Source organism: Lutra lutra, chromosome 5 (genome assembly GCF_902655055.1).
Source record: "Lutra lutra chromosome 5, mLutLut1.2, whole genome shotgun sequence".
In the NCBI taxonomy this organism is placed as follows: Eukaryota; Metazoa; Chordata; class Mammalia; order Carnivora; family Mustelidae; genus Lutra; species Lutra lutra.
Window position 1 is genome coordinate 3,767,624 of NC_062282.1, and position 26,929 is coordinate 3,794,552.

Sequence of the window (26,929 nt, forward strand, 5' to 3'; positions counted from 1 at the left end):
AGGCAGCTCCTGTTCAGGGTTCCTTATTAGTGGGTTTTTACAGAAGTCTGCCCCGGTCCTGCAAGCTCTCTGGCTGTGAGAAGCTGGCACACTCAGGGGACTCTGCCTGCGCCTCTCTTTGGGGTGGGATCAGCATTCCACCGAATCCTATGGAATGGGAGCAAGATGAGCAAAGCCCCCACTGTGCCCTCACATGGGCCCGGTGTTCAGGGAGGGGGTCTCGCAACAGCCTCCTGACCCACTGCCCTCCTGTTCTCGACCCATGGCGGCAGAGGCTCACAAACTGCAAATAGGCTCTTCCTGCACCATGAGCAGACGGAGGTGGTAGGGGGTCGGCCCTGCAGAACCCCTTAACTTTTTGTACTCCTGTGCAAGATGAAAGCACTTGGCTCAAAAGTAGCCCCCTCAGCCCACAACTGGGTATGCAGACATGAGCCAACCAGATGCCCCCCCACTTGCTCTGGGGGCCAGGCAGCCCCCTCCTGTCCTCTCATATCTTCCTGGGAGATGCTTCCCTGGACGATCTGGGGGCGGCCACCCCATCCGCACATGTCCCATCTCTGTCTCATGTCCCATCCCTTCTGACCCTCAGCTCTTCTCTTCACCCTGAATTCCTGCTCTGGCTTTTTCTCTCGCCATCTCAGACTTCAGCTGGAATAACCACAGAGGAGAGATAGGTCAAATGTGAAGAGGAACATGGCTTATTAGGAGCTGCTCTGGATGGGAGAAGAGTGGCAAAGGCTCAGGATATCAGGCAGGAGAGCAGCTCAGTACCTGGCCATGTAGCCACCTCTCCAGGGCTCGCCCCTGTCCTCCAACAACTTCAGCAACTAGGACTTGAGCTGTGTTGTCAGGGAGGGACCAGTGTCTTTACCCACGGGCACATCACATGAGGACCAATAAAGGCTCTAAGACTCAGAGATGGGATTTCTATCAACGGATTAATGGTGAGGTTCCAAAATAAGAAGGCTTCTCACTGAGATCAGTGGATCTGAGGCATTCGTGAGTGAGAATGGGCGGTCCATATACGATTGGGTTTCAAGCTAAGAAGGGAAGAGTTCAAATGGGAGATGCTAAACTATAGGTCACGGACAGGTGCAACCTGAGAGATCTTTACTGATAAGATCATTTTCTCCTGGAACTGCACGGTACATGCCAGTCGGCGAAAGACCTTGGCAGCCAGTCTCACTGATACCCACTCAGGAGGCCTGGGTTGCTTGAAACTCACTAGGCAGTGGGACAGTGATCTATAGGCAGTGCTTTCTGATTCGCTCAGGTGGACGGTACTGTGGGGGATTCCACGGAAACCCCGGGGGAAGTGACCAAATACTTCAGCTGGGCCGCACAGGTGTCTGAAGGCTTGCATGGGGGCATATACTACATGTGAGGTCAGAGAGTGAAATGTCCACATTTTTCCTAATGTGCTTGGTCCCTGCTGACAGTTCACTTCTGCTTAGAAAGTTCATACAGATTTTGGAGGACGGACAGGGCTTCTCATTATAACGCACTTACTGTTGATACTGTTGTTTTTGTATTATTTACAAATTAGCTTTTATTTGTCAGTTCCATTTTAACTTGTTCTACCCCCCCTTTTTCTTTCTTTCTTTTGTTTTTGTTTTTGTTTTCCAGCTCCTGTTTCAGGGAAGGAACCCGGGCATTGCCTGGGAGTACTCTGTGCCTCGGCTGCGGAGGGAGAAGAAGCCCGGCAGCCAGCCTCGCTACACGTGGGCCATCATTCGGTCCGAGTGCTCTGTGTCCTGTGGTGGGGGTAGGTCACTTCTCACACTTTCCCTGGTGATGGGCACTGAGGGGCCCTGGTGCATCTAGGCCATGGGCATGCCGGACTCACGGGTCCACCCTGTGTCCCGGCAGGTAACTCGGAGCTTCTGCCTGAGGTGGGCAACCTGTCCCCGAGGGGGAGCAGAGAACAGGGGCTCTGGATGTCCCTGAAAGGCCTGGCCTGCCTTCTCCCACCCATCTACCGCAGCGTGGGGCTCTGAGGAACTCATGCACTGAACTGGTTTCTCCTTTACATCTAAGTGAAGATTTGATAAAGTATAGTTTTGTTGTTTGAGATTATTGAAATGAAAATCACTCAAATTATTGTATGGATTGTGCTGGTGACGAGAAATAGAAGATTACGTGAAAATACCATGATACAGTTGGAGGTTTGGTCAAATGGTCTCACTCAAAAGATTTGTTATGAAGTCATATACTGAAATTCACCCAGAAAGCATAAGAATTTTATGCAAGTTGCACTGGAAATGACTAGAAACAGCACATCAAAAGGAGAATTTCACATGACAGTCGATGGCTTTGTCATTTTAATGCCATAAGAACTAGACCATAGGCATGACTCAAGTGATAAAGTTAGTTCACTGCAAGAACATTCTCAGCTAGAGCCAGAGATACCATAGTCTGATAAAGAGTGACAGGTGAAGTTTTCAAATGTAGAAATACAATATTCAATTTTATCCGATATTTAGAAAACAAGTTTTCAAAAAGATATACAGATTTCAGCTTTGTGAATTCCTGGTTTAATAATTAAGCAATTAGACAATTGTATATTTAAGTAAAAAAAAACAGTACACAGAATGGGCACTCGCATAAAGTAAGAATCTAATGAATAAAGAAAATGTAAAAATGGGATGGCATTGAAAGTATAGATTGCTCTGGGCAGTATAGACATGTTAACAATGTTTATTCTTCTGATCCGAGAGCATGGAATGGTCTCCCATCTTTTTGTGTCTTCCTCAATCTCTTTCATGAGTGTTCTGTAGTTCCTCGAGTACAGATCCTTTACCTCTTTGATTAGGTTTATTCGCAGGTACCTTATGGTTCTTGGTGCTATAGTAAATGGAATCGATTCTCTAATTTCCCTTTCTGTGTTTTCGTTGTTAGTGTATAAGAAAGCCACTGATTTCTGTACATTGACTTTGTATCCTGCCACGTTACTGAATTGCTGTATGAGTTCTTGTAGTTTGGGGGTGGAGTCTTTTGGGTTTTCCATATAAAGAATCATGTCATCTGCGAAGAGAGAGAGTTTGACTTCTTCATTGCCAATTTGGATACCTTTTCTTTCTCTTTGTTGTCTGATTGCTGTTGCCAGGACTTCTACTACTCTGTTGAACAAGAGTGGTGAGAGTGGGCATCCTTGTTGTAATCCTGATCTCCAAGGGAAGGCTGTCAGCTTTTCTCTACTGAGAATGATATTTGCTGTGGGTTTTTCATAGATAGATTTTATGAAGTTAAGGAATGTTCCCTCTATCCCTATACTTTGAAGCGTTTTAATCAGGAACAGATGTTGTATCTTGTCAAATGCTTTTTCTGCATCAATTGAGAGGACCATGTGGTTCTTCTCTCCTCTTATTGATTTGTTCTATCACATTGATTGATTTGCAAATGTTGAACCACCCTTGCATCCCATGGATAAATCCCACCTGGTCATGGTGGATAATCTTTAATGTACTGTTGGATCCTATTAGCTAGGATCTTGTGGAGAATCTTAGCATCCATAATCATCAGGGATATAGGCCTGAAATTCTCCTTTTTGGTGGGGATTTTGCCTGGTTTAGGGATCAGGGTAATGCTGGCTTCATAGAAAGTGTCTGGAAGTTTTCTTTCTGTTTCTGTTTTTGAAACAGCTTCAGGAGAACAGGTATTATTTCTTCTTTGAATGTTTGGTAGAATTCCCCAGGGAATCCGTCAGGTCCCGGACTCTTGTTTTGAGGTTTTTGATCACTGCTTCAATCTCGTTACTAGATATTGGTCCATTCAGGTTGTCAGTTTCTTCCTGATTCAGTCTTGGAAGTTTATAGATTTCCAGGAATGTATTTTGAGCACTGAAAAAAAAAATTAAATTAAATTAAGATTTTTTTAAAGTAAAAATGAATTCAAATATTCTTAATAGTTGCTCTAATAAAAGACATGGAAGAAATAGAGAAAAACAAAGATTAACAAAAAAAAGTAAGTCTGGACAGTTAACACTAATGTGCTTGACCCACACGAACTCTTCCCATCATTAACTAAGAATAAAATAATGAAATCATATTTAAATTCTGACATTAAGAGCTTTCTAAGGAAAAATAGGATTCTCTTCTGTGCACACGGAGAGCAGACAAGTGGCTCTAATTAGAAAACAGAGAGAAGTATACGGACCCCTCGCTGGGGATGGGGCCAGACAAGATGCCATGGTTCCCACTCGGGACACAGAGGGACAAAACTATGTTCATAGCCATCCCCTGTGTGTGACGCGGGAAAATTAATTTCTAATTGTATTTACTCCTCTTCCCTTTCCCTTCTGATCTTAATACCACCCCTCATGCTTTCACAGATTGTACTGAATATACTGGAGGTTGTCCATCCCTGTTTAGGGATAGCTGATAGTGTTTGATTACATTGATGACGGGATCACAAAGCCTCGTATTTGTGCAAGGACATTGTGATTTTCAGAACGCGGCTTCGTATTTTTCATTTGGTGGAAAAGTGTAAGGAATTGCATGGGAACGTCTGGAGGGTGGTGGGTCCACACCTGTTTCTTCACGGCCGCTTCACTCATGTCCCCTGTTTGCACGTCAGGCATTCCGAAGCTCACTTGGTTTTCTCCGCTCTTACTGAGTTACTTGTCCCAGGATCCGGAAAGTGCTGAATGTGTGATTAGCCGTACTTGTAAATCAACGAATTAGTCCTCAGGAATAATCCGCACATTGAGGTTTCTGGAAGAAATCAACCCAGAACCTATTCCAAAATCATTTGTTTGAAGAATTGCATTATAGAGTCAGTGGGTGTGTTGTGTATTTTCAGTCTGGGTGGAAAAATTGATGGGAAATTAGGGTTTGTCCGTCCAACAACTTGATCGAGCATAGGATGCCTGGCTTTCAGCACCTCCTGTGGTGCGGGGCTCCTCTGACAGTCTTCTTGCTAGAAACCCCACCTGCCTGGGTCTCAAGTCTCAGCGCTTGCTCCAAGTACCCCTCCGTGGCCACAGGGGAAAGTTCAGGAAGGGTTAAACCAGACCTACCCCTGTATCCTTGAACGGATACAGCATGCCATCTTCACTCTCCTGCTATGTCAGTGCCCCCAGGATTCATTCTCCAGAGAAGCCAGAGGACAGTGAGAGCAGCGTGTTGCTGTTTACTGAGCACCTGCCGTGTGTTTTCACCTACGCCGACTTGCACAAACTCGCAGTGGGGGTGAGAGTGGAAACAGGACATGTTTGATGGGACAGTTCTGGGCTGCAGGAGGGCACCATCCACAAAACCTTGGCAACAGACTTTCATGTCCTTGAAGCTGTAAGGTTCTATGAGTGTCAGTGCCTGGAAGTAATCATTATTCCTGTCTCAGGGGTCTCAGTATTGTTTTCCCTCATTCTATAGAAACCAGAGGTTTAGGACGTTCAGGAATTGCACCAGCAGGCAGTGTGGGTTCAAAAGCTCCACTGACCCTGTGTGCTTCCAAGCATGGCCGAACTCCCAGGGGTCCCCGTTGCTCATGGCCTCGTGTCCGTTCACGTTCTTTAACAAAGATGATTCTACCAGGAAGCACAGTAGCTTCATCCTGTGTCTTCCCTTCACAATAGAGCATTTGCTGATCGACGGGAACAGCGGTTCCCTGAACAGTAGCCTGAAGGGCGGCTAGTAAGGGGCCCCTCATGGACCAACAGCCCTTCGTGTCGTGACCACTTGAAGGTCAAGGCTTTGTCCTGTTTAGTCCTAACATGCGCTCTTTTTTGATCCACGTTTGATGGACTTGTCAGCCCTCCCCAGTAGTCTGAGATCACGCGGTTAATTGTCAAGGATTAACCACAGAGCATCGTCTTCAGCTGGGGGCAGTTAGTTCCCCGGCTTACAAGTGCCTGTGTTGAGGAAACAGTTGACCAGAATTCACTGCCTACGTCTTTCCGAACGTTGGTGTTTCAGGATTCGGTGGAGATAAATCCTGAGTTCCTTTAAGTATATAGAATGTTTCCTTAATTCTATGCCCCTGGAGACTCGCACTTCTAAAAGGTGGGCCAGGTTCTGTAAGTTCTGCATTATCTGAGAAGAGCACATTTAACTGTCTGAATGAATAACATTGGAGGCTGACCCTTCAAAATGAATCTGTTATCATGTTTTCAGTTCTGTGAGGGAATAACTAACCTCACCAGCGAATCTGATGGAAAGAACTCTAGATCCCTGTCTTCCTTTCTTGGGGGCCTCAGTTAGCATGTCACCCAACAGTCTCAACCTGAGCCCCCAGGGCAAAGGGATGGCATGGCACGATTTTCATTTTATCTGTGCATGTCATGTTTTCAAGATCTCTAGTTGCACAGACCTTCCGAAATCCTGGGTTGTGAACCTTTTAAAGCATACTTTTTGTAGCTATCTCCCTGCGAACTTACTGTCTACAAGGAGACCTTTCAATGACCCAGTTAGGGAATTAATGAACTGGGAAAGACACTTGGAAACTCCCCCACCTCTTGTTCATTCAAGAAACATACATTTCCTGGTATCAATGGAAGATACAGAATGCTTTTGTTTTGTTTTATTTTATTTTATTTTATTTTAAAGAGGTCACGTTTCCTTCTCTATTCTAATGGTCTCACCTCTCTCTGGAAAATAAGATTTCCTGACAGACACAGGGCAAATGCAGCCTTTTGTCTTCTTTTCAAACATCAAGCTTCCCCCACTCCTTTTTCCTTTCCGCTCACTTTTATGATATAACCTCATTTTTTATTTCAATGGTCCAGCTAAGCTGCGCGTTGACTGGACTCTCAGCCAGTGTCTGGGTGTCAGAGAGGGGTCTGGGCTTACGCGGAGAGACAGGAAGCCACGAGGATAGTTAGCATAGGAACTGCCTTAGCTGATGACGTCTGTCTCTAAGGTGGACGTGGTTTTCACATGGTAGTGACACACGGTAATGACTCTCACTTCCAGTGGAGAGGCATCAGCCATTTCTCAAGATTGCATATGCTGTAATCTTTAAAAAATCAGCCTCTGATTCAGTTGGTTTAATGCATTTCAAATAACTTACCTCAAACTGCTGATTTACTTCCAAGTGAAATGCTTATTAAAATTTGGCTTAGAGGGACGCCTGTGTGGCTCAGTGGGTTAAGCCTCTGCCTTTGGCTCAGGTCATGATTCCCAGGGTCCTGGGATCGAGCCCTGCATCGGGCTCTCTGCTCAGCAGGGAGCCTGCTTCCCCCTCTCTCTCTGCCTGCCCCTCTGCCTACTTGTGATCTCCGTCTGTCAAATAAATAAAATCTTTTTAAAAAATTGGCTTAGAGCTATGTTCTAAGCTCTCCACTATGCACCAGGCAATGTCTGGGGATAATGCTTTTTGCTTCAGTGGAAACATTGATCTGATTCACAATTAGCATTTCTCAGACAAATCTTAGGGGTGCCTGGGTGGCTCAGTTGGTTAAGGGTCCACCTCTTGGGTTCGGCTCAGGTCACGGTCTCAGGGGTGCGAGGTTGAGCCCCACACTGGGCTCCAGGCTCAGCAAGGGGCTGTTTGAGATTCCATCCCTCTCCCTCCGCTCCTCCCCCAGCTCGTGTACGTGTTCCCTCTCTCTCTCTCTCTCTCTCTCTCTCAATTAAATAAAATCTTTTAAAAATTCTCAGACAAATCTTAAAATTGACTGTGAACCAGCCTGTCATACTTTTCCAGTACTATTGTCTCCGCCATCTACCAATAGTCTAAGGCATGAACTTTATTAGTTAACCGATCAAGTTCAGAAAATGGAATGGGACCATGAGCAGCCTTGCCCTTACCCAGCTGATACCAAACCATTCTTTCTCTCCTTCACTTTTTCTGTCAACAAGCTGTTTGTGGGCACATGTCGATCCTCAGACTTCTCAAAGTCAGGAGGACATGCAGAGACCTTTGCTTCACTTCCAGTCTGTGGACTGAACAGTGAAATAGTAACCTGTTCCCTCACATGGAGAGTGTCTGGTGCCTTTCTAGTGTCATAGCCAGTGAAACAAGGCACATCAGCCCATCTCAGCCTCGGGAGGGAGGCCTTCAGGCCTGCAGTCCTGCGTGAGGCACAGTGGTGAGCCTGTAAGGGAAATGACATCCACTGGCTCTGTCCTCAGAAACATGAGTGTTCTCCAGAGAGGAAGCAGACAGGGGTGCACAGGGCTGAGAATGCGCGGGGGACCTGGGAGCGTGGCGCAGGGGACGAGGTTCGGCTGACCTTGCATTGTCTGCCACAGCACAGTTACTCTCCTCATTGGCCAATATCACCCTCTCTCCTCATAGCCACTGCTGGATCAGATCTTTCCCACCTTTGCTTGCTAGAATGCTCCGAATCCTGCAGAAAGTGTCCCTTCTTCTTTTTTTTACACTGTAACAAAAGGGCTGAACTTGTCCTTTTTGGTCCCTGAGACCAAATTGAAATAGGTCTTGCTCTCTCCTCCCTGCATTGGGTTACCTTTGAGCCAAGTTCATGAAAATGCCTACTGTGTCTTTATCCAAGACCCTGCTAAGTTACAAAAGGCATTACCCCCTTGCTGACATCTTTGTTCCCGAAAAGTGGAGGAGAAATCGAGGAAAGGGTCATCTACTGGAGAGGGAGCACCTTTCTCGGGGCCTGGGCTGTGATGTCCACCCCTGCCCATCTCCACAGGCATGCTCAGAGGACCAGGGTGAAACAGGGAAGCTCGACTCTTCCCAGGGATCAGGGATCCTTCACCATGCCCAGAGCCTCCTGAGTTGGGACATACCTCCCCGACCAGGGGCAGTCGGTTTGAGTGTCCATCTGAGGTCAGCCCCATCACTGAGTCACACCAGGCTCCTCTCACCATGCTCCTGCTGTGGAGAGAGTGCACATGTGCCTAGGTTCCCGGTCTCTAGTACCCAACTTGGAACTGGAAGGACGGGTGCTGGGGACCCACAGCGAGACTAGTGGCTCCATGGTCTGCCATTTTGGACAGGTCGTCGCATCAAGGGAATCAGATTTGGGCCAGTTCCTTGTTGCAGCAGAACATCACGGGACATCCATAGATGACTGTTGTCACCACCCTCCAGGCTCTGGGACACGTTAGGACACCAGAGGCTCAGTGTGATCATGCCAGGCAGAGCTGTCCCTTGCATGCAGCTGGGAGTCCCTGAGACTCGGAGAAGCTCCCGGGACATCACCCACTCTGGTTTCCTGGCCTTCTCCTCACCCCTCCAATTCCGAGGGTCCTCAGTGCTCACTCATGACACACCCATGAATACCTAGCCCCAGAGATAGAAATGATGTTTCTCAAAAGATGGTGTGCATTCATTTGTGGAATATTTTCTAGTTTTCCGTGTAGTTTTGCTTCCATGATTGGTTTCTTTCTCTTTATAAAAGAAGGATAAGGCTTTGACAACAGCTGGTTTTCATTCTCCAGTTAGAATCAGTGAGAACTTAGAGACAGGTAAAACCATCGTCTTCAAGACGGAATAGTCCCCTTCCAGGAACTTCAGCGAAGTATGAAGATTTAAAAGTGGTTTCTGAAGAACAGGCCAGGGCTGGTTCCCACAAGACGGTAACAGTGGCCTGAGCACTTGGCTCACGAACACCCCATCTTCCACAGGCGGGCTCCGCTCTGGGCTGTCCCCAGTTACAGGATCGCCTTCTTCAGCTTCCTTACATCAGCCCTCAGATGCTACGCCGTTCCTCTCTGCTCTGCTACCACAGGTCGCGTTAGACTCCGGCCCGTCTGATTCTGGCATTCCTGGGTGCTCGGTGACTCCTGCTTCTGACAAGTAGTTGAGCGATGGCAAGCCCTGCTGAGATCTTGCTTCTCAGATGTGTTCTCAGTCTGAGAAACGAGACCTGAGTCTTAGTAGCCCTCCAGCTAGGTGGTGGAGGAGACCCCGTTTCACAGGAAACTCATCTGAAGCACCATTATCCATACCCTGCTGTGAAAAAGGAGCCCTGGGACCCTCCATGCTGTGGGGCATATGGCTATCTCTGTGTTTTTATTTTCTCAGAATATTCAGAAATTTGAAAACACTCAAAGCCAGAAATATTTAAATTCACTTTTCTATCTCTCCTTGTTGATATGGGCTGGGGAAATCCATTTCAAATGAAGATCTCGAGCATCCCACCATGTACAAACAGATGTGATGTGCTCTGGGCCTCGCCACGCCAGTCTTTGTTACCTGGGAGATTGGTATCCCTGGTCCCCGCCATGGGCGCCCGGGCCGTAAGCCTGTCTGTTGCGCATGTGGATGGCGAGGCCCTGCGGCCTGCGGGCTGTGGCGTGTGACTACTACCGTGCTTAGCCAGCACTCCCCCAGCCTGTCTGTGCCTTGCTCCTGTACGTGTGATCTGATTTCATCCAAGTGAAAAAGCCTGGGGATATCAGGTGTAGTTCTCCTTCTGAAAATGCAGAAATGAAAGTAAATGCCATAGTAGGACTTGAAAAGGTAATTTTATGGAAGCTCTCAAGCCCATCTGTGCGGAATGCCCAGGGTCTGGGCCCATCAGCTACACGGAAATAAATCATTCCAACACTCGATCCAACACTGTGGGATCGAGCATCACTCAGATTTATTTTGCTTTTGTTTTGAGTCTCTTCCATACCAGTTTCCTATCTGTAAGTTTTCTTATGGTCCTGAACTTTTCACTAGGTCTGAGACAAGGACTTGGTGCCCCGGGTTTGGTGCAGCCTGGGTTCTGAGCGTGTCTCCACCGTGCTCACTGGTACTGAGCTCCAGAATGCCCCTGGGCCACAGGCCATGCTCCCCCCGACCCCAGATCAGCAGCGCTCTCAGTTTCCTGGCCTGGATGTCTGTGGTCCCATTTACACTTACACTTTTATACGTCTGTCTTTGCTTATCTGCTGCGCTCTCTCTGTGTTTACGTTCTATGACAGCCTGGAACAGGCTTGGATCATGGCTGGTCATGGCCTTTGCTGCTTTTCATTAGCTGCTGAGCCCTCAGGGTCTAGCATCGTGCCTGGCCCTCACCAGCCACCAACGAACTATTTGTCAAAAGGACAAATGCAGGATCCCAACAACTTTTTGATTCAAAAATACCTGAAGGCCGTGTTTGGAAAGGGTGATGTGGACTCATCCCGCTGTTACCCAGAAACACGTGCCCCTCCATGGGGGCGGCTTCTGCAGGGCTCCCGTGCCCCCCTCACTCCTGCCCCCAGCTGCGAAGCAGGGAGCAGGGCCTGGAAGTCACGTCCATCGTTCAGAACTCGAGTTCCCTTGCTTCAGCTCCCAGGGAATAGAGTTTAGAAAATTGTCCGCCAGCGTATGAAGTTCTGAAATAGAGAGCGGTACGCATCTCTTTCTGTCTCAGACACGAATCAAACAAGAGGTTACAGTTTCTCCCTGCATATGTCATGTTGGATGGATGGAAAGACTGTGCTGGGAAGTGACGGGCTGTGCCTCGCTGAGCTGGAGGAGACCGCGTGACGTTTGTGCCCGGCCTGCCAGGCCTCACGGCAAGGCCCTGCCTCTTAAAATCTCGTGACCTTAGGAGCTACTTAAGTCTTTTATGCCTTGGTGAGTCCATCTATAAAATGAACATAATAATGTAAGCTGCCCTATAGGGTTCCTTTAAGGATTAAATGACAGACTACCTGTAAAGCTCCTAACACTCTGTCCAGCCAAATAAATGTCAGCCCCAATTCCCTTCTGTTAACGCTACAGCTTTGCCTCAGAAACTGGACAGTTTAGGTTCTGAAACTCTTGAAGTAGGAGGGATCCTGTCATGATCTTATTCTCCACAAGGCCCTCTGGCAGGGGCGAGGAGCACATTCCTCCTTATTTGGGATTATGTCGTCACCTTCAAAGGAGTGTGCTTTTGTGCACACATGTGTGTCGACCTGTGCGTGCACACGCACACCTGGAGAAATGTATGCACGGGTGTGCAGGTTTGTAGCTGCTGTGGCTGGGGGGGTCAAAGCGTGGCCCCCATCTTCCCGCCACACTGTGACAGAGGCCAGCGAGCAGGACGTGAAGGCAGCTGAAGGCACTGGGGTGAACGGAGGGCAGGAGGGAGGGCGTGGAAGCTTCAGTCTGGGGGACAGATGACTGGGGGTCTCTGCTGCAGAGAGGCGTTCCTGTGACCCGAGTCCTGACTTTTCCACTTCCTTGGATGGAGCCTACCTCCCCTCTGGTGACTCAGGCCATCTGTCCCTGCTCTGTCCCGACAGCTGGGATGACATGGCGGCTCGTCTTCCTGTGGCTGTTGCCAGACAAGCCTCCTGATGTGCTGGACCCACTTGCCCCACACTGGGGGCCCCAGTTATCTCTCTGTTTGGTACTCTGAAACCTCTTTTGTAGAATTCTGTCTTCCCTTGGTCCCCCCGGGCTGGTGTCTCAGTGTCCATCCTAACAGTATGTCAGCCCGTCTGCCCTTCCTTACCCAAAGAGCAGATGCCCCAAGATGCTGAGTATGAAATCCTTATACTTGTGGTGAGCAGAAGTCTCCGATGAAGGACCCAAGGGAGCCCTTTGAACGGGGACCATAGACGGGGGTGCCTGGCGGGCTCAGCTGGCGAAGCCTCTGCCTTCTGCTCAGGTTGTGATTCTGGGGTCCTGGGATTGAGCCCAGTGTGGGGCTTCCTGCTCAGCGGCAAGCCCACTTCTCCTCTCTCTCTGCCCCTCCCCTCACTAGGACTTTCACTCTCCCTCAAATAAATAAGTAAAACCTTAAAAAAAAAAAAAAAAGAAACAGCACTGCACATAGACATGAGGGTTGTTTATGTTGTTTAACACTTAACACTTGCCATATTACCTGTGGATGGTGGACGGACTGATGAGCCAAATGTGGGGAGTGGACCCCAGGAGCACAGGTCTGCGAGAGCATATGGGAGGGAAATGTTCAAAGATCTGATAGGCACCACACAGAAATCAAGGCTCACAGTCAAGGCTGAGAGAGAAGCACTGTGATTGTTCTTAGCCAAGCCCATGGGCACAGATTTTCTGGTCCTCGATCAAAGCAAAGACCTGATCTCACATGATTCTGTAGCTCTGGCTTAGTGGTGAAAATCTTTTTTTTTTTTTTTCAAGATTTTATTTATTTGACAGAGAGACACAATGAGAGAGGGAACACAGGCAGGGGAGTGGGAGAGGGAGAAGCAGGCTTCCCAGGGAGCAGGGAGCTCGATGCGGGGCTCGATCCCAGGACCCTGGGATCATGACCTGAGCCGAAGGCAGACGCTTAACAACTGAGCCACCCAGGCGCCCTGAAGAATCATTTCTTACAGCATCGCCCAAACCTGTTCCCAAGTAGTCGGGCCACATGACACGACGCTCCCCCGGGGCTCAGGTGCCCAGTCTGGGCTCCACCCACAGAGCTGTGATGCGGAGGGAACAGACGGGGAATCAGCCTCCCCAGCTGCCCTCTGCTGCGGAGGGCAGTTCAGTGTGCGTGTGTGTGTGTGTGTGTGTGCGCGCGCACCGGTACACAGGTGTGCGTTTTATGGGGCCTCTGCCGTGCTCTCTGGTCGGGCTCTCTGTGTCACAGCGGTGGCCGGCTGGGCCGGAGAGAAACCGCAACGTCAGCTCCTCGGGCAGCCCTTGGGGCTCTCGATGCTGAGCCTTCCAGCGAGAAGGGGCGAGAGGGCGGGGGAGGTCAGGGCAGGGGGCGGGACAGGCTGCGGGCAGGTAGAAGGTCCCGTGGGGGTCGCCTGGGCAGTCGGCCCCTCCTGCCCCACCCCTCACTGCCCAGTGTCCACGATGTCAGAAGACAGATGTGCATTTTCATGAGGACCCATGTTTGCAGATGTCGTCATTAGTTTTTGTTAAAATGCCGTAAACAGATAGAAAAGAAGACGAACTGCTCTCCGACCCAAGGTCACTGTGAGCGTTTTCACACATTCCACCCCATGTCTCTCCCACGTGCAGCCCTTCCTGGGCGTCCCCTCCTCTGGGCTGGACGGTGACCCCGCGCACACTAGTATGCTATTTGTATCCACCGCTGGCGGACAGTCCCTTCTTAGGCATGGAGGGAACAGCCCCTTAATGTGATGGTTCAGATTCTTGAGGGAGTACAAGCGTTACTGATCATGCTCGTCACAGTGATTTCAACAAACTGTTACGATGACCCTACCCAGACCCCCCAGATTCCTTAGTGATTACAAGTTTAGGCTCCACATTTAGGTGGGTATTCTGAGGGCATCGTTCCTTAAAGTCTTGGGCAGAGAACATGTGTGCCCGTGCGCGTGCACACGCACGCACACGCACACACAGCCTTGTTTGCTTGTGGGCACAGATCTGGAGCCGTGGCATGAGATCTGATGTACGGGATTGTAAAGAATCCGATTTCACCCCCTGGAGCCTGGCCGCCCACCCACATGAGATCACGGTGTGGGGAATCTCGTGGAGGGGAACAGAGACGCGGTGGGGGGCATGACTGGCCCCCAGCCAGCAGCAGCTACCTCGTGCAAGACCCTGTTGGAAATGCAGATTCTTGGGCTCACTCTGGCCCTGGAGAATCCGAAGGCCTCCAGGCTGAGAGCCCATCCAGGGAGTGGCTGCGATCGGGTTCCTGTGAGGGCCCTTCCCTCCTAACACACTGTGTGGAAAGCCCACTTGGCAGGCCCCTGCCCAGAGCCCGAGGCAGCCCTCACAGGCACGTCTGCGGTCCTGGTGTTCAGGAACCCGGAGGACCCACTTCCCGGGAAGAGCTGGCCGGAGGCGAACAGGAAGTTGAGCGAACACCGCTCGCTCGAGAACGGCAGCCTCGAGATTGCCCACCAGGGACCGCGGTGGTCCAAGGGCAGCTCGGTGCTCTCTGGGACGGGAGCTAAGACAGGTTAAGTGGACGGCAGGGAGGAGAGTTACAGATGAGAACTTGCCTGGAAAACACCCAGGGCCCGAGTCAGGCTGTTAGCATCTCCTCCCCATATGATTTTAATCAGTCATTTTGAAAAAGGAGGAAACAGCTCCTGCTAACAGGATCCCAGACCTACTTGCCGATCCTGGTGGATGGCTGAGAGCAGCTCTTTAACTGGCCTCGGAAGCCGCTGGGAAGCCGGGCCGGAGGTGGAGGTGGGCGTGACGCGCTCCCCCCGTGGGTGTCCCTGCAGGTCCCTGTGGGCAGCTCACATCCCCTCTACGGGGAGGATCCTGCCAAGTGCCAGCCCCACGAGCCCCCCCAAGCCAGAGCTCCCTATTCCTCACCCCTGCCTTTGCTCCAGAGGACCTTCTCCTCCTTTCCAAAGCTGAGGCTCTGCAGGTGCCCTGCACCGTGTCCCTGAGGTTCCTCACCTGCAGACTGGCTCTTCGTCTCCTGCTCCCTAAAGTGCTCAGTCCTCCTCAGCCTTGGACGAACACCTCCTTCCTTCTCCCACGCCCTCACTTTGTCTCTCACTTCGCCGCACTCTCGTCCATGAGGATGACCCTTCTCTCCTTCCACCCGCCCGCCCGCCCTCCTGCCCCTCGCTCTCACGTTGAGCTTTGCAGTAATTTAGCTAGCACCGGCATTATTTCTTCTCTGACGTGTGGTGGGATCTGTTGGCACCATTTAACTTGCATTTTCAGGAATTAGGTCTTCGAGACGGTTTTGTATTCTGTCTGATAACGAAACCGCATAGATTGTTTCTGTCTTCTGGAGTTTTGCTAATTCAGAAAACCACCTGTTTGGTAAGACTTTAAATATTATGCTTATAAATTTGATCAAAGCTCCCTCATTAAATTCTCTTCATTTCTTCTGTGTAGGATATTTTCTTGTTCTCATTTTGTATCTTGCATATTTGTGCTCATTCCTTATTTTCTTCATTAAGTGGGTGTGGCAGCGGCAGGTTAGCCAGGAAAACACAAGTCCGTCTAGGTGTGTCAGGAAAGAACTCAATGTAAAGGATCATTTGCTTGCAAAATAGTTGGGGGGCGGGGAGTAAAGGTCAGAGAGAGCTGCCATTCACTCTCAGAGTCACTCTGGCTATTTAAGAACCAGGAGGCTGTAGAACAGTCCAGAAATCATCTGTTAGGAGGAGAGCCAAGCCAGCCTTGGCACAGATGGTTCCCAGGAAAACGGCTGCATTACCACAAAGGTGATGCTCGCCACAGTGCACGCTCAGACCCGCTGCATCCATGGAGGTGGCGGTGCAGCCCTGACCCTCTTCTGCTCCCCGCATTCTGGGCTGTGGCCCCTCCTTGGTGGGATCTGAGCCTAAGTCTCAAGAACAAGAGGTCACCACCCCTTTCCCAAAGTCAGCTCTTGGATTTTCTACTTTCCCTTTTGTAACATATTTGCTTCTTTACGTTTTTGTCTGGAACCATACACTGGCATCTGTTCGTTTTCTAATACACGGATTTCTGTTTTATCTAGATCAGCTCTTTCTACTTCCGTGAGCTCTTTTTTCTCAGACCCCATTCGCTCTTACATTCATTGATGTCCATCCTTATTTACCGGTGTATTTCTGATCACGAACTGTCCTCCAAGTATTACTTTTAGCCACGTGCCACAAATTCTACATGTTCACCACTGTCACTTTCTTAAATGCACTTATTTGCACCTACTAATCACCCTCCTGTTTTGTCCTATTTCTATTGCTAAAATTTTCAGGACAATGCTGCATTCCCCCTTTCTTCTCTTCCCCATAAATATTCTTCCTTATCCGCTGGTGTCCTACAGGGTTGTCAACCCAAGAGAGCACCGCCCGTGTGTGCAGACATTTTAGTTGCCATGATGACTGGGGGCGACCGCCACTGGCATTGGGTGGGCAGGACCCAGGGATCCTGCCAGAAGCCTTGCACTTTGTACCGCTGTGCTTCCCCGCAAACAGTGCTATTGCCCACATGCTGCTGGTGTCCCGCTAAGAAAAAGGAAAGATCTCCAAAATCACCAGCTAAGAAAAGCACTGGCAGAACCAGAACAGGCACGTGTGTCAGACAAACCCCGTTTTCCTTTGGGTTATAGATATTTGTATATTTAGCAATTGTTACTAAATTATTTCAAGAATTACTAGCTCCAGATTTCCCTCTTATCCAGTTAAAGGTAAGAGGTCTGGGACTTGGCTGACACGGAGGCAGTCAGGAGGGGAGCCAAACAAATGTCTCCAATTGAGAAGAAAAACAAGCACTTTAATAAAGTAAACTCTTTTTGCCATTTCAAAGCAAAACCAAATTTCATATTTGCTTAATGGAGAGCCTGCTAATTGCTCGGAACCCCCAGCGACCATTAAGTCCGGGTTGTTTGTTGGGACCGGAGCTGAAGGGTTGGCTCTCACACATCTTTAATTTCCAAACAGGAAACCAAGCTGAAGCCAGTATTTATAGAGTCACACATCCTAAAAAGTCAAGCCAGTTTGGTTACAGAATAAAAAGAACAGACTTTTTAATTGACACATAAGTGGAGACAGAAGATCATCTTTCCTTCTCTTCTCATTAGGACGTACACACTCTTAGCAATTTTAGGAAATTGTGCTGCTGCTCGATATCAGCCTCACCTAAATTAGTTCAGTGTGGTTAACTAGCTTAATTTAGGGAGGCCCCATGATTCTTTGCCGAACAGCTTAAGCAGACATGTATTTCTTTTTTTTTTTCTTCTAATTTTATAGTCTCTCATTCCTTGTTAGCTAAGTGGAAAAGTGGGCTCATAAAACACTGAGGTCGATTTCCTCTCCACATTGATACATGGGCCCTGCTCATCGGAGGTAACGTGTAAACAAGGGGACGTACCCCTACCTACTTCGATGACTTTTTGGCTAGGCGTCAGCTCCCCCGACTATTAACTTGTTAGAACTTAGAAGTTCCTGAATATAATGAAATTGGCCAGTGGCTTAAAAACTCTTTAATAAGTGAGGGGACGCAGTGACCCACGCACACTGGGGCAATTGTGGAGAGAGTCGGGGTATGCTTTCTGTCACCCAGAAACGCGCTCCAAGGGGTGACACGTCGATCTTCACTGAATCTTGTCCTTAGACTCATCCTGTGTCTTGCCAGTGCCCACGTGCTTTGAGAAGGAGCAGGGGCCTCAGGGCTGTTGGACAGGTGAGCACAAACCCGAGCCAGCCTTGTCTGAAACTGTCTTTATTCACAGCACTTCTGACCGCAAGTGTGGGGTGCTTGCTACGCCCACAGCCCCCGACTGTCCAGTGGCCAAGGGGGTGTCTGTAGATCAATTCAGACGTGAAATGCCTGGAGTTCTTCAGACTCTCCAGGTTTCAGGGCTCAGCCCCAGAGGACTGTTCCTGTTTAAAACACCAGTCACAAGTGCTGGGTGCCCCACATACCCACATTTTGATCTGATGTCGCTACAAAGTTGGGCATTCTTACCGTTTGATAGTCTGTTAGATCAGCTCACAGAACCCAGGAAGGCTCAGTACTTGCAAATTCCAGTTTATTCTAAGTCAGAGGAATGAAGAGCCAGAGGAAGGGGTACCTGGGGAGGATTCTCCAAGGGTCCCTACTGCAGGAGGCTCTGTCCCTGTGGAGCTGGGGTGTGCTGTCTGTTCAGCACAGGGATGTGCCCCCCCCAACCCAGAAGCTCTCTGAACCCTGTGGGTTAGGTTTTCTAGGGAGATTTTGGAACTTAGTCCTGGTTGAGTAAATCCTTGGCCTTTGGAGGTGAACTCCATCTCCAGTCCCTTTCCCATCCCTGGAGGGTTGTGCAGAGCGCAACATGGGGCTCTGTCTCTCAATCCAGAGACCATGACCTGAGCTGAAATGAAGAGCTGAATGCCTAACCGACTGAGCCCCCAGGTGCCTCTCAGTCATTTTTAGTAAACTATTTCTCATCAGATCTCATTGAAATTGGGCAGAAATAATTGCAAAATTTCCATTAAGGAGCATAAAATAAAAACTTCATAGCTTGGTTAAAATATAATTATGTCAAGTCAGCAGAGAACTGAAAAATTTTATGAAACGGCAAAAATCCTAACCACCACTCCCTTGTCCTTCATCAGCACCCATGGGGCTTGATCCCTCCAAGTGGGCAGTTTGGGGCCCAGACACCTGAGCTGCCACGCCAGTCCCCTTTTGGAACCAGGGAGGACTCTTCTCTTCTGACTACTTAAAAAAACCAATTTCCAGGGTGCCTGGGTAGCTCTGTGGGTTAAAGCCACTGCCTTCTGCTCAGATCATGGTCCCAGGGTCCTGGGATCGAGCTCAGCATCAGGCTGTCTGCTCAGCGGGGAGCCTGCTTCCTCCTCCGTCTCTGCCTGCCTCTCTGCCTGCTTGTGATCTCTGTCAAATAAATAAAATCTTTAAAAAAATTTCATAGAGAATGTAACTTTCCCCAGTTAAGGCATTGACTTGTCTTATTCGTTCTGACATAGCTTAGTCACTCTGTCCCATATGTATTTTAGAGACTTTTGTTTTTCCTTGAGTAAAGAAGAATTTGTCTTCGCATGGACCCTACTCTTAGAGATGGTCGTGCCTGGGGTCTACACCGTTCTGTTCTTTCCTCCGAAACTGTATCTTTGGTCTGTCCCTTGCTCTGACATCTGCCAGAATCCAGTTGGGTGCTGGAGGCTGTGCTGGGTTGTGCCCTGGCTTGGGCTGTAGACGAGGGGGACGGCGGGACCACACAAGCAGCCGGACTCCCTCAAGCTTTCCAAGGGCAGCAATGAAATCATGTGTAGCTCTTAGTATATTTTGTGTTCATTTTAAATCAATACCAGTTGAGTTCTTTTTCTTTATTTTTCTCTCAATTGGTTGAACTCTTGAATATTGTCCTGCAAAACGTGTATGTAGTTAGAGTTCCCTTAGTAAAGCATACAGGGCAGAATGTTTCTGAGCAACTTAGGGGTGTTAAGTCCGTTCACTCTGTTGTGCGAACGTACCCATCGTCCATCTCCAGCTCTCGTGCATCTTCCCAGACTGAAGCCCTGGGTCCGCAGAATAGTGACTCCCTGTTCCCCCTCCTTCTAGCCCCTGGCAAACCAACATTCTACTTTCTGCCTGTTTGACTCAGTTCTAGGAACCTCATGTAAAGAATAACGCCCTTTATGGGAAATATAATGAATTAAGATACCACACAAATTCGGGCATGTTTGCAAAGCTGTAAACATTAGGGACATGAATGGGGGCTGAGGATAGGACCAGCTTTCATTCTAGGCATTTCCACTGACGTCATTCCATAGGACACCTAAGTCATTATTGGGAGAAGGCCTCTGTTCAGCTTAAAACCGTGGCAGAATTTAACTCTCAATTCTCTGGTGACAAACTGCTTTATGTTTTTTGTCTGTATTTCTTTCTGGCTTATTATTGATTGCTTCCGATTGCTACTTCTCCAGTGGAAACACAAATCAGGTTATTGTGTCTCTTTTGAGAAGTGGGTTGTGTTCCCAACTCTGGAAACAATAGGAAAGAACAATGTGTCATCAAATGTATGTTAGCACCGATTCCAAGACAAAGACACATGTTGACTTTAAAGATGCAAAGATCTGGGAGGGAAGTGCGCACGTCGTAGAGCAGATGAAATCCTCTGATAAGCAATCGAGAAGACAGGTCAGACAAGGACTAGTCCATCAAGAGCTGTCCAGCTGGTCATTAGCATAAAGATGCTACCAATATGCTAAATCCTTTTTAAATAGGGATTTTTTTTGCTCTTCATCTGCCTTTCCCCAGGGAGTCCATTTCTGAGTCTTCATAATTATTTTCCACCCTTTCCTGCAGGGCAGATGACCACGAGGGTGGGCTGTTACCAAGACCTGAGGTTTCAAGTCAACACATCATTCTGCAGTCCCAGCACCCGACCTGTCACCGGGGTGGTGTCTTGCAAAGTGTCTGCCTGTCCTCCCAGGTAAGAGCTGTCACGTTCATTCAGACAGGTGTCATAGTTTTGCAAATACATCTGGTGCGTCTTGGGAGCTCCAGAATCTGGAGAAAGGTGGTGCTGATTGCTGTCGTGTGATCTGGAAACGGGAAGAGGCAAGAAGAACCAGAACGACCTGTATGGGTGTGTCTGAACTACCTTGGGACTGTAAGTGCCAATTCTCCTCAAAGCATCCTCTTTGCCGTATTTTCACTTTGATCACCGTAGGCTGGCAGGGGTGATAATGTACTGGGGTGACATTCGCGTTTTCCTTCTCAGCCTCCAGTTCCTTTCGCTCTGGTTTGTTTGCCTCCTGAATGAAACATGTCAGAAGGATCCATTCCTGGACAGGACCGGTGGGGCAGGTTGTGTGGATTGCTGCAGTGTACCCGCACGCACATGCACACTCCTGCACACTCACATGTGAGATTGAGCCAAGAAAGCCTGTGCTCTGGCATCCCATTCTGCCTGTGGTACTGCCGTCCCGAGAGAGTTCTCAGGAAGGTGCCAGTGCCCCAAGTTGATAGGCTGGGCAGGGCCCTGAGGAGCAGCCACGCCAGCCCTGCTCCCAGCTGTGATGACCCAGGCACGCCCATCCCCTCCCTGGGGTTCAAGGGCTTCAGCTTCACGGGGGACACGTCCCAGAGGGATTGGGAGAATCATGTGAGTAACATCCATGTGGAATGAAAGTCTGACTCCTGAGTCTTCAGACAGCAAACACACTAAAAACTGTACAAGATGATCTCAAACTTCTTGATCCTAAAAATCCCCAGGAGCTGGTGAACTGATTCTAGGTTTGCAGAAATGGGCCTCAGCAGCGTGATGCTTTTCCAGGAGTCAGTGACACACGGAAGGGCACGTGACCCTCTTGCTTTGTCTCTGTGCTGTTGGGTCTGTGGTCACTGGCTTAGGATAGAGGCAGAGGCCACTTATCTCAGAGATCAGGATCTTTCCTTCCACCATTTCCACGGAACCTCCTGACATGGAAACGTGGCTATCCAGGGGTGCTGCTTGCTGCTCTTCTCTTCCGACACTGCGCTGAGTGCTCATGAGGGCCCACTAACCTGGGGCACTCCAAAACAGCCAGTTAACTGTGCCGTAGAGAGACCTTCCTCACAAAGACTAAGAGATGTGTGTGCATGTCACTTTCCTGTGCAGGAGGAACCAGGTAGATCTGCTTAAGCTCCGGATAGTTAGGCACAGTTGGTGTTTGCATGAAATCAGCTCACATACCCTGTGAGGGGCTCCCACCCTCACAGTCCAACCTGCCCATCCGCTCGGTGAGGCTTCCCTAGAGGGGAGGTAGAGACAACAGCCAGAACTAAGTCCGCAGCTCCTAGCTGCCAGCTTTAGCTGCCATCACCTAAGTCAGCTGTGACCTGAGAGGGGGAGCCCCAGAACAGGCCTCTTGGTGTCTATAACCCACGCAGGCTCAGACCTAGAAGCAGGAGAGACCAGAGCCACAGGCAGGAGCAGCTGGTGCTTTCCTGGGGGGGAGGGTACTGCAGGCCCCCACCTTGCGGGAGAAAGCTGGGGCTCCGCTGCCCCCTCTCTGCTGCCTCCATGTTGGCTGCCTGACTTTCTTCTTCTAAGAAGCCTTAGTTAAGGTGTTCGAGAGGTCACATGGCTGCTGCCAGCTCAGGATGCTCCCAACAGCGTGCTGCTCCTGTGTGGTCGGGTCCTGCTGTCACTGTGTCCAAATACGCCTCCCAGGAGGTGCCCCTCCACATGCGTTTTCTCCTTCTTGTCTTTGTTGGTAGGACCCCCGACACGCACGTGCAGTCACACACACTCACAGACACGTATGTGAGTGCACACTCACGCACACGCATTCCTTCACTCCCACACAGAGGTCCCTCTAGGTGTTCCCTGTCCCCTCCCAGCTCACCCTCTGGGCGGAGGGAAGCGAGCAGCAGTGAGGCAGGTGCCTTCCGTGGGTGCCCCGCAAAGGCTCTGCTTCCCCCTCTTCCTCTCCCGCCCCTGCCTCTCCTTCCTTGATGCCCCGGTGCCAGCCCTGTGGGCAAGGCAGCCTCGGGCATGTGGAGTCACAGGATAGAGGGGCATCCGACTCCCTGGTGACCTCCACAGGCAGAGTTGCCCTCACCCGGCACCCGGCTGCCTACCACCTCAGACTGGCAGGAAAGGAGGTCTGGTCTCCCATGTTGGAGCCCTGGCCTTGCGGTCTCTGTTGGTGGTGGAAGCCAGAGTCCTAACTTTGGCATGTCTTGGCTATGAAACTGTGGCCTGAGCCACCCCACACTGGCCACGGTTGCCTCATGTCGCTGCAGCTCATGCAGTCCTGGACCCACACTCCCATTGTCCTTTCTCACTGGGACAGTTCCCTTTCCACCCCTCGTTGTCCAGACTTGCCCTGGCCCATCCTCAGCCCACAGACCAGGGATGCCACTGTAACCCTTGTCCTGCCAGCCCGCTGGAACCCTCTTGCCCAGCTCTTCCTCCATTCTCCTCCCCCGAGACCCACACTGGCTACCCCCAACATGTCACCCACGCTGAATGCGGCGCTCAGGAGCTACAGGCTGTCAGGAAATTCAAAGCCCATATTCTCAGTGGAAAAGTACGGCCTCTCTCTTAGGTGGCCCCCCAGGATGGCAGGCCATCCCACCACCCCTCCTTGGTCATTTGCTCCGTCCCAGGACTAGGATTCTGTGTCATCTCCAGGGTCCTCTAGAATTCCTCCTCCTCCCCATCCACACTCAGCTCAGGACCTCGGACCTCAGACACAAGAATCAGGTGAAGACCATCTCTGTTTCCTGCTAACAGCTACCCGTGACTACCCAACTCACTCCGGCCCTCCTTCCCAGTGAGCCAACAGTCTCACTTCTTCTGGAAAAGTCCTCATGTGTTATGTCTCTGATTCGCCTTTTCCTTCATGCTTATCGATTCCTTCCAAGAAAGATTAAGTGGATGTTGCATTTTCCACAAGCTCTCTTGTCAACACACGCATATTAGGAAGTCACTCATTTTTCCTGCAAGTCACCTGCGTGGCCCATTGTTTTTCTTACCAAGCCTCCTCTGCTCCCCTGAAGTTTGTCCTTCTGGTGTTGAGGGATCTGTACTTAAAACATCTCTGTGTTCTTTGATGTATTCCAAACTTGGGTAAAATTTTACAAGTGAATTCTGTCGAGAGCTTTGTGTGCTGAGAGAAAAGGAACAGTTCAGAGCCGAAGGACTAGTCCAGGGGAAACTGCACTGATGCCTGGGAACAGCGTTGTTGAAACATAGTGAGGACACCCTAAGTTCATCCAGGAAGCATCCAGAGGCCCCATCCTTCTGCTCTTTGACTTATGTCTAAGGTTTTCGAATATTTGTATTCTTACTGAAGAAGAAAGCTTTTGGAGGTAGTCCTAAGCTTGGCTGTAACCTACTACCATGCTTTCCTGCTGGGGGATCCCTAGCGAGGTTCCCGCTACATCCCCAGTAAACAGCAGAGCCTGATGACCAGCAGGACCCCCCAGGTTTGTACCGAACAGGTGGGACAGGATGTCCCAGCCTCTGGCCCCAACTGTGTACGTCAGAGTCCTTTTGATGGAGTGGACCGTGTCGGCCAGAATTGTGGAAATGGTGGAAAGCAAGGATGGTGTGAGCTCGGCAGCTGGTTTAAAGTGTGGTTCAGATAACCCCTTATGAGTCCAGCTGGTATGTAATCAGGGTGACAGAGAGTGAGGGTGTGTTGAGGGAATTCATGTGAGATCCCCGGACTCTGACTGCAGCACACAGACTAAGTAGTCGATAACTCTCGGCTGTTTTTATTTGTGGTATAAAAGGAGAAACAAATTCACATCCGACTGTGAAGCAAAACACAGAAGAATGAGCTTGTATCACACATATTAATCCTTGGGCATTATTATTTTATTTAAACAATTGAGTTGGGAAAATAGATCTTAATTTAAGAAGTTGTTTTGTTTTCATCAGTGAAAACTGGCCATTTTCTGCTCCTGATTCAATGGGATCTGGGAGTGGAGACTCTAAAACAACTTAATCCCTACCCTTCTCGTCTTTAACTGAAATGAAAATGAAACCTGCTACACTGATTGCAACTCCCGGCCTCCCCATCAGCGTCTGCACGCTCGCCTGGGCCGAGCACTGAGCCGGTGCAGCGAGTGTGCTGTGGGGCCCCAGCCTCGGGGGCCACGTGGGCTCCCCCAGCTGGGAAATGCCAGCAGGGGCTTGGGCTGGGAGTCAGGGGTCTCCTCACTGGAGGAAGAGGATCTTGAAGTTTCTGAGAGGCTGCGGCCGGCAGGAGCATCATGGCTGAAGAACGAGGCATCAGCCGTTCCCAGCGGCTCCTCGGGGCTGGAGTGCAGCCAGCGGGCAGCTTCTCGTGGCTTCTGCTGGCTCCGGGCTGGCCTTGGAACAGACGGCAGTGCACGCACCCAAGTCCACACCACCTCTGTCTGCACTGGAGCATGAATCAGGCTCTTTTATCACTTGCCTTTGAAACAAGAACCGTAAATCACACAGATGCTTATTTCCTTTATTTTTCTGCGTTTATCTCAATGGAGTGGCTCTTCATGTCATTTATCTTAACTACTCTCTGGTTTTGGAAGCACGAACACTAACAGCGTGCCTTCCTGGACAATAGCAGAAAGATGCAAGAGGAAATATTTTCCAGATGGGACACGGGCCCTTTTCCTCCCTCTTCACAATTCTCCTAGGAAAGCAGAGGAAGAGTTTAGGTCAAACAGATCGTGATCGAGTAGACTTTGTTTTCTTGTTTTAGAGGGTCACCCCAAGGCTGTCCCCTCTGTAATCCTTTCCACCGAGTGGGTTATTTCTGCCCACACTTCGGTGACTCCTTCCCGACCCATTAGCAGAATTATTTGCTTTCAGCCGAAGGGCCTGGGTTGTGACAGGAAGCATTTGGTTGTACGTTGTAGAAATGCAAGATGAGGTGTAGCAGGTAACTCTGTTACAGAAGCTCTCCTGCAACCTCGTTTTCAGTGACAGGAGAGGGGCTGTGATTTTTTTGTTTCTTAGCTCTTTCAGATACAAGCCGCATGAGCATGAACTGGGTTCCCAAGGGAAGGAGAAGAACCCTCCTCCTCAGGCAGTTCCCACATTCGAAAGGGTCTAACTCATGGGAATCCCAAAGAAGTGAGCAGGGTCACTGATTTGACTATCCCAGTGACTGAGAAGGAACTAGCAGCGGGACTGGCATCAGGGGGTGTGACCTGCGTCCAGGGCCTGGCGGGCAGAAGGGTCCCTGCTTGCTCTCATTCTCTGCCGTTCCAACTTGACATTCTTAATGACCTCTCCTGCTGCCCTGGTTTCCACAAATTATAGAGCCAGCCCTGCCTAGCAGCCACTTCCCTTCAGCCGTGTTACCTGGGACAGGGCCAGGAAAGTAATTTCCTGGGGACTGTGGGTCCCATGTGTCTCCTGGGCGCCACAGCGGCAGATGTGAGGGAGGGAGGTTCCTTGGTGCATTTCTCTTCTGTAGTTCTCCACTTCACTTACGAGGTGCATGCCAATGTGGCTGGACAGAAAGCTGTTCCCAGGGTCACAGTCTGAAGTTGTGTCCTCTGGGCCCCATGCTCCCCCGTCCTCTTCATCTAGCCATGGACCCAGCTCCGCTGGGGAGCCTCACACTGTGGCTCATGCCCAGAGACGCCCCCTCCCAGAGAGCGGCGGACCCTGCTCTTCTTTCTGTGCCTTGCCCCACCCCATGTGCCCATAGTGAGAAGGTGTCTGACCTTCTCTGTTTGGTCGGGAAACCAGAAGTATCTGGAATTGACACTATCTTTGGGTGCATGTTTGGCTAAAGTATGACATCACTGGTTCAGGGGTGAGCATCAGGACAGAGTCACTGGGGTGACTATACCTTAGTATAGAAGATGATATCTGCCGCATTCCCCAGGAAGGACGTCACTTGACACCAAAACAATGAATTTCAGATGCATTCAAGGGACCCTGGCTAGCTTAGTTGGTAGAGCGTGCGGATCTTGACCTCGGGGTTGTGGGTTCGAACGCCATGTTGAATGTAGAGATTACTTAAAAATAAAGTCTTTAAAATGTGTTTCAGCTGGTATGGACATTTGGTAGGATGTATTGCCAAGGAAAGTCAGGTTACAAATGTGAACAAACAGAATTCCTCACAGGTGAGGTTGATTTTTTTTTTTTTTAAAGATTTTACTCATTTGAGAGAGGGACAGCACAAACGGGAAGGAACAGAGGGAGGGGGAGAAGCAGCCTCCCCAGTGAGCAGGGACCCCCACACTGGGCTCGATCCCA

At 49.8% G+C, this 26,929-nt stretch overlaps 1 protein-coding gene across 1 annotated transcript in view; it reads left to right on the top strand.

Annotated features, from left to right (window-relative positions):
- Positions 1-26,929, top strand: part of ADAMTS16 (ADAM metallopeptidase with thrombospondin type 1 motif 16) — a 152,507-nt gene that overhangs the window by 88,837 nt on the left and 36,741 nt on the right. The window contains 2 exon segments of the mRNA XM_047730242.1: positions 1,630-1,768; positions 20,539-20,665. Of these exon segments, the coding sequence (XP_047586198.1) occupies positions 1,630-1,768; positions 20,539-20,665 (266 nt within the window).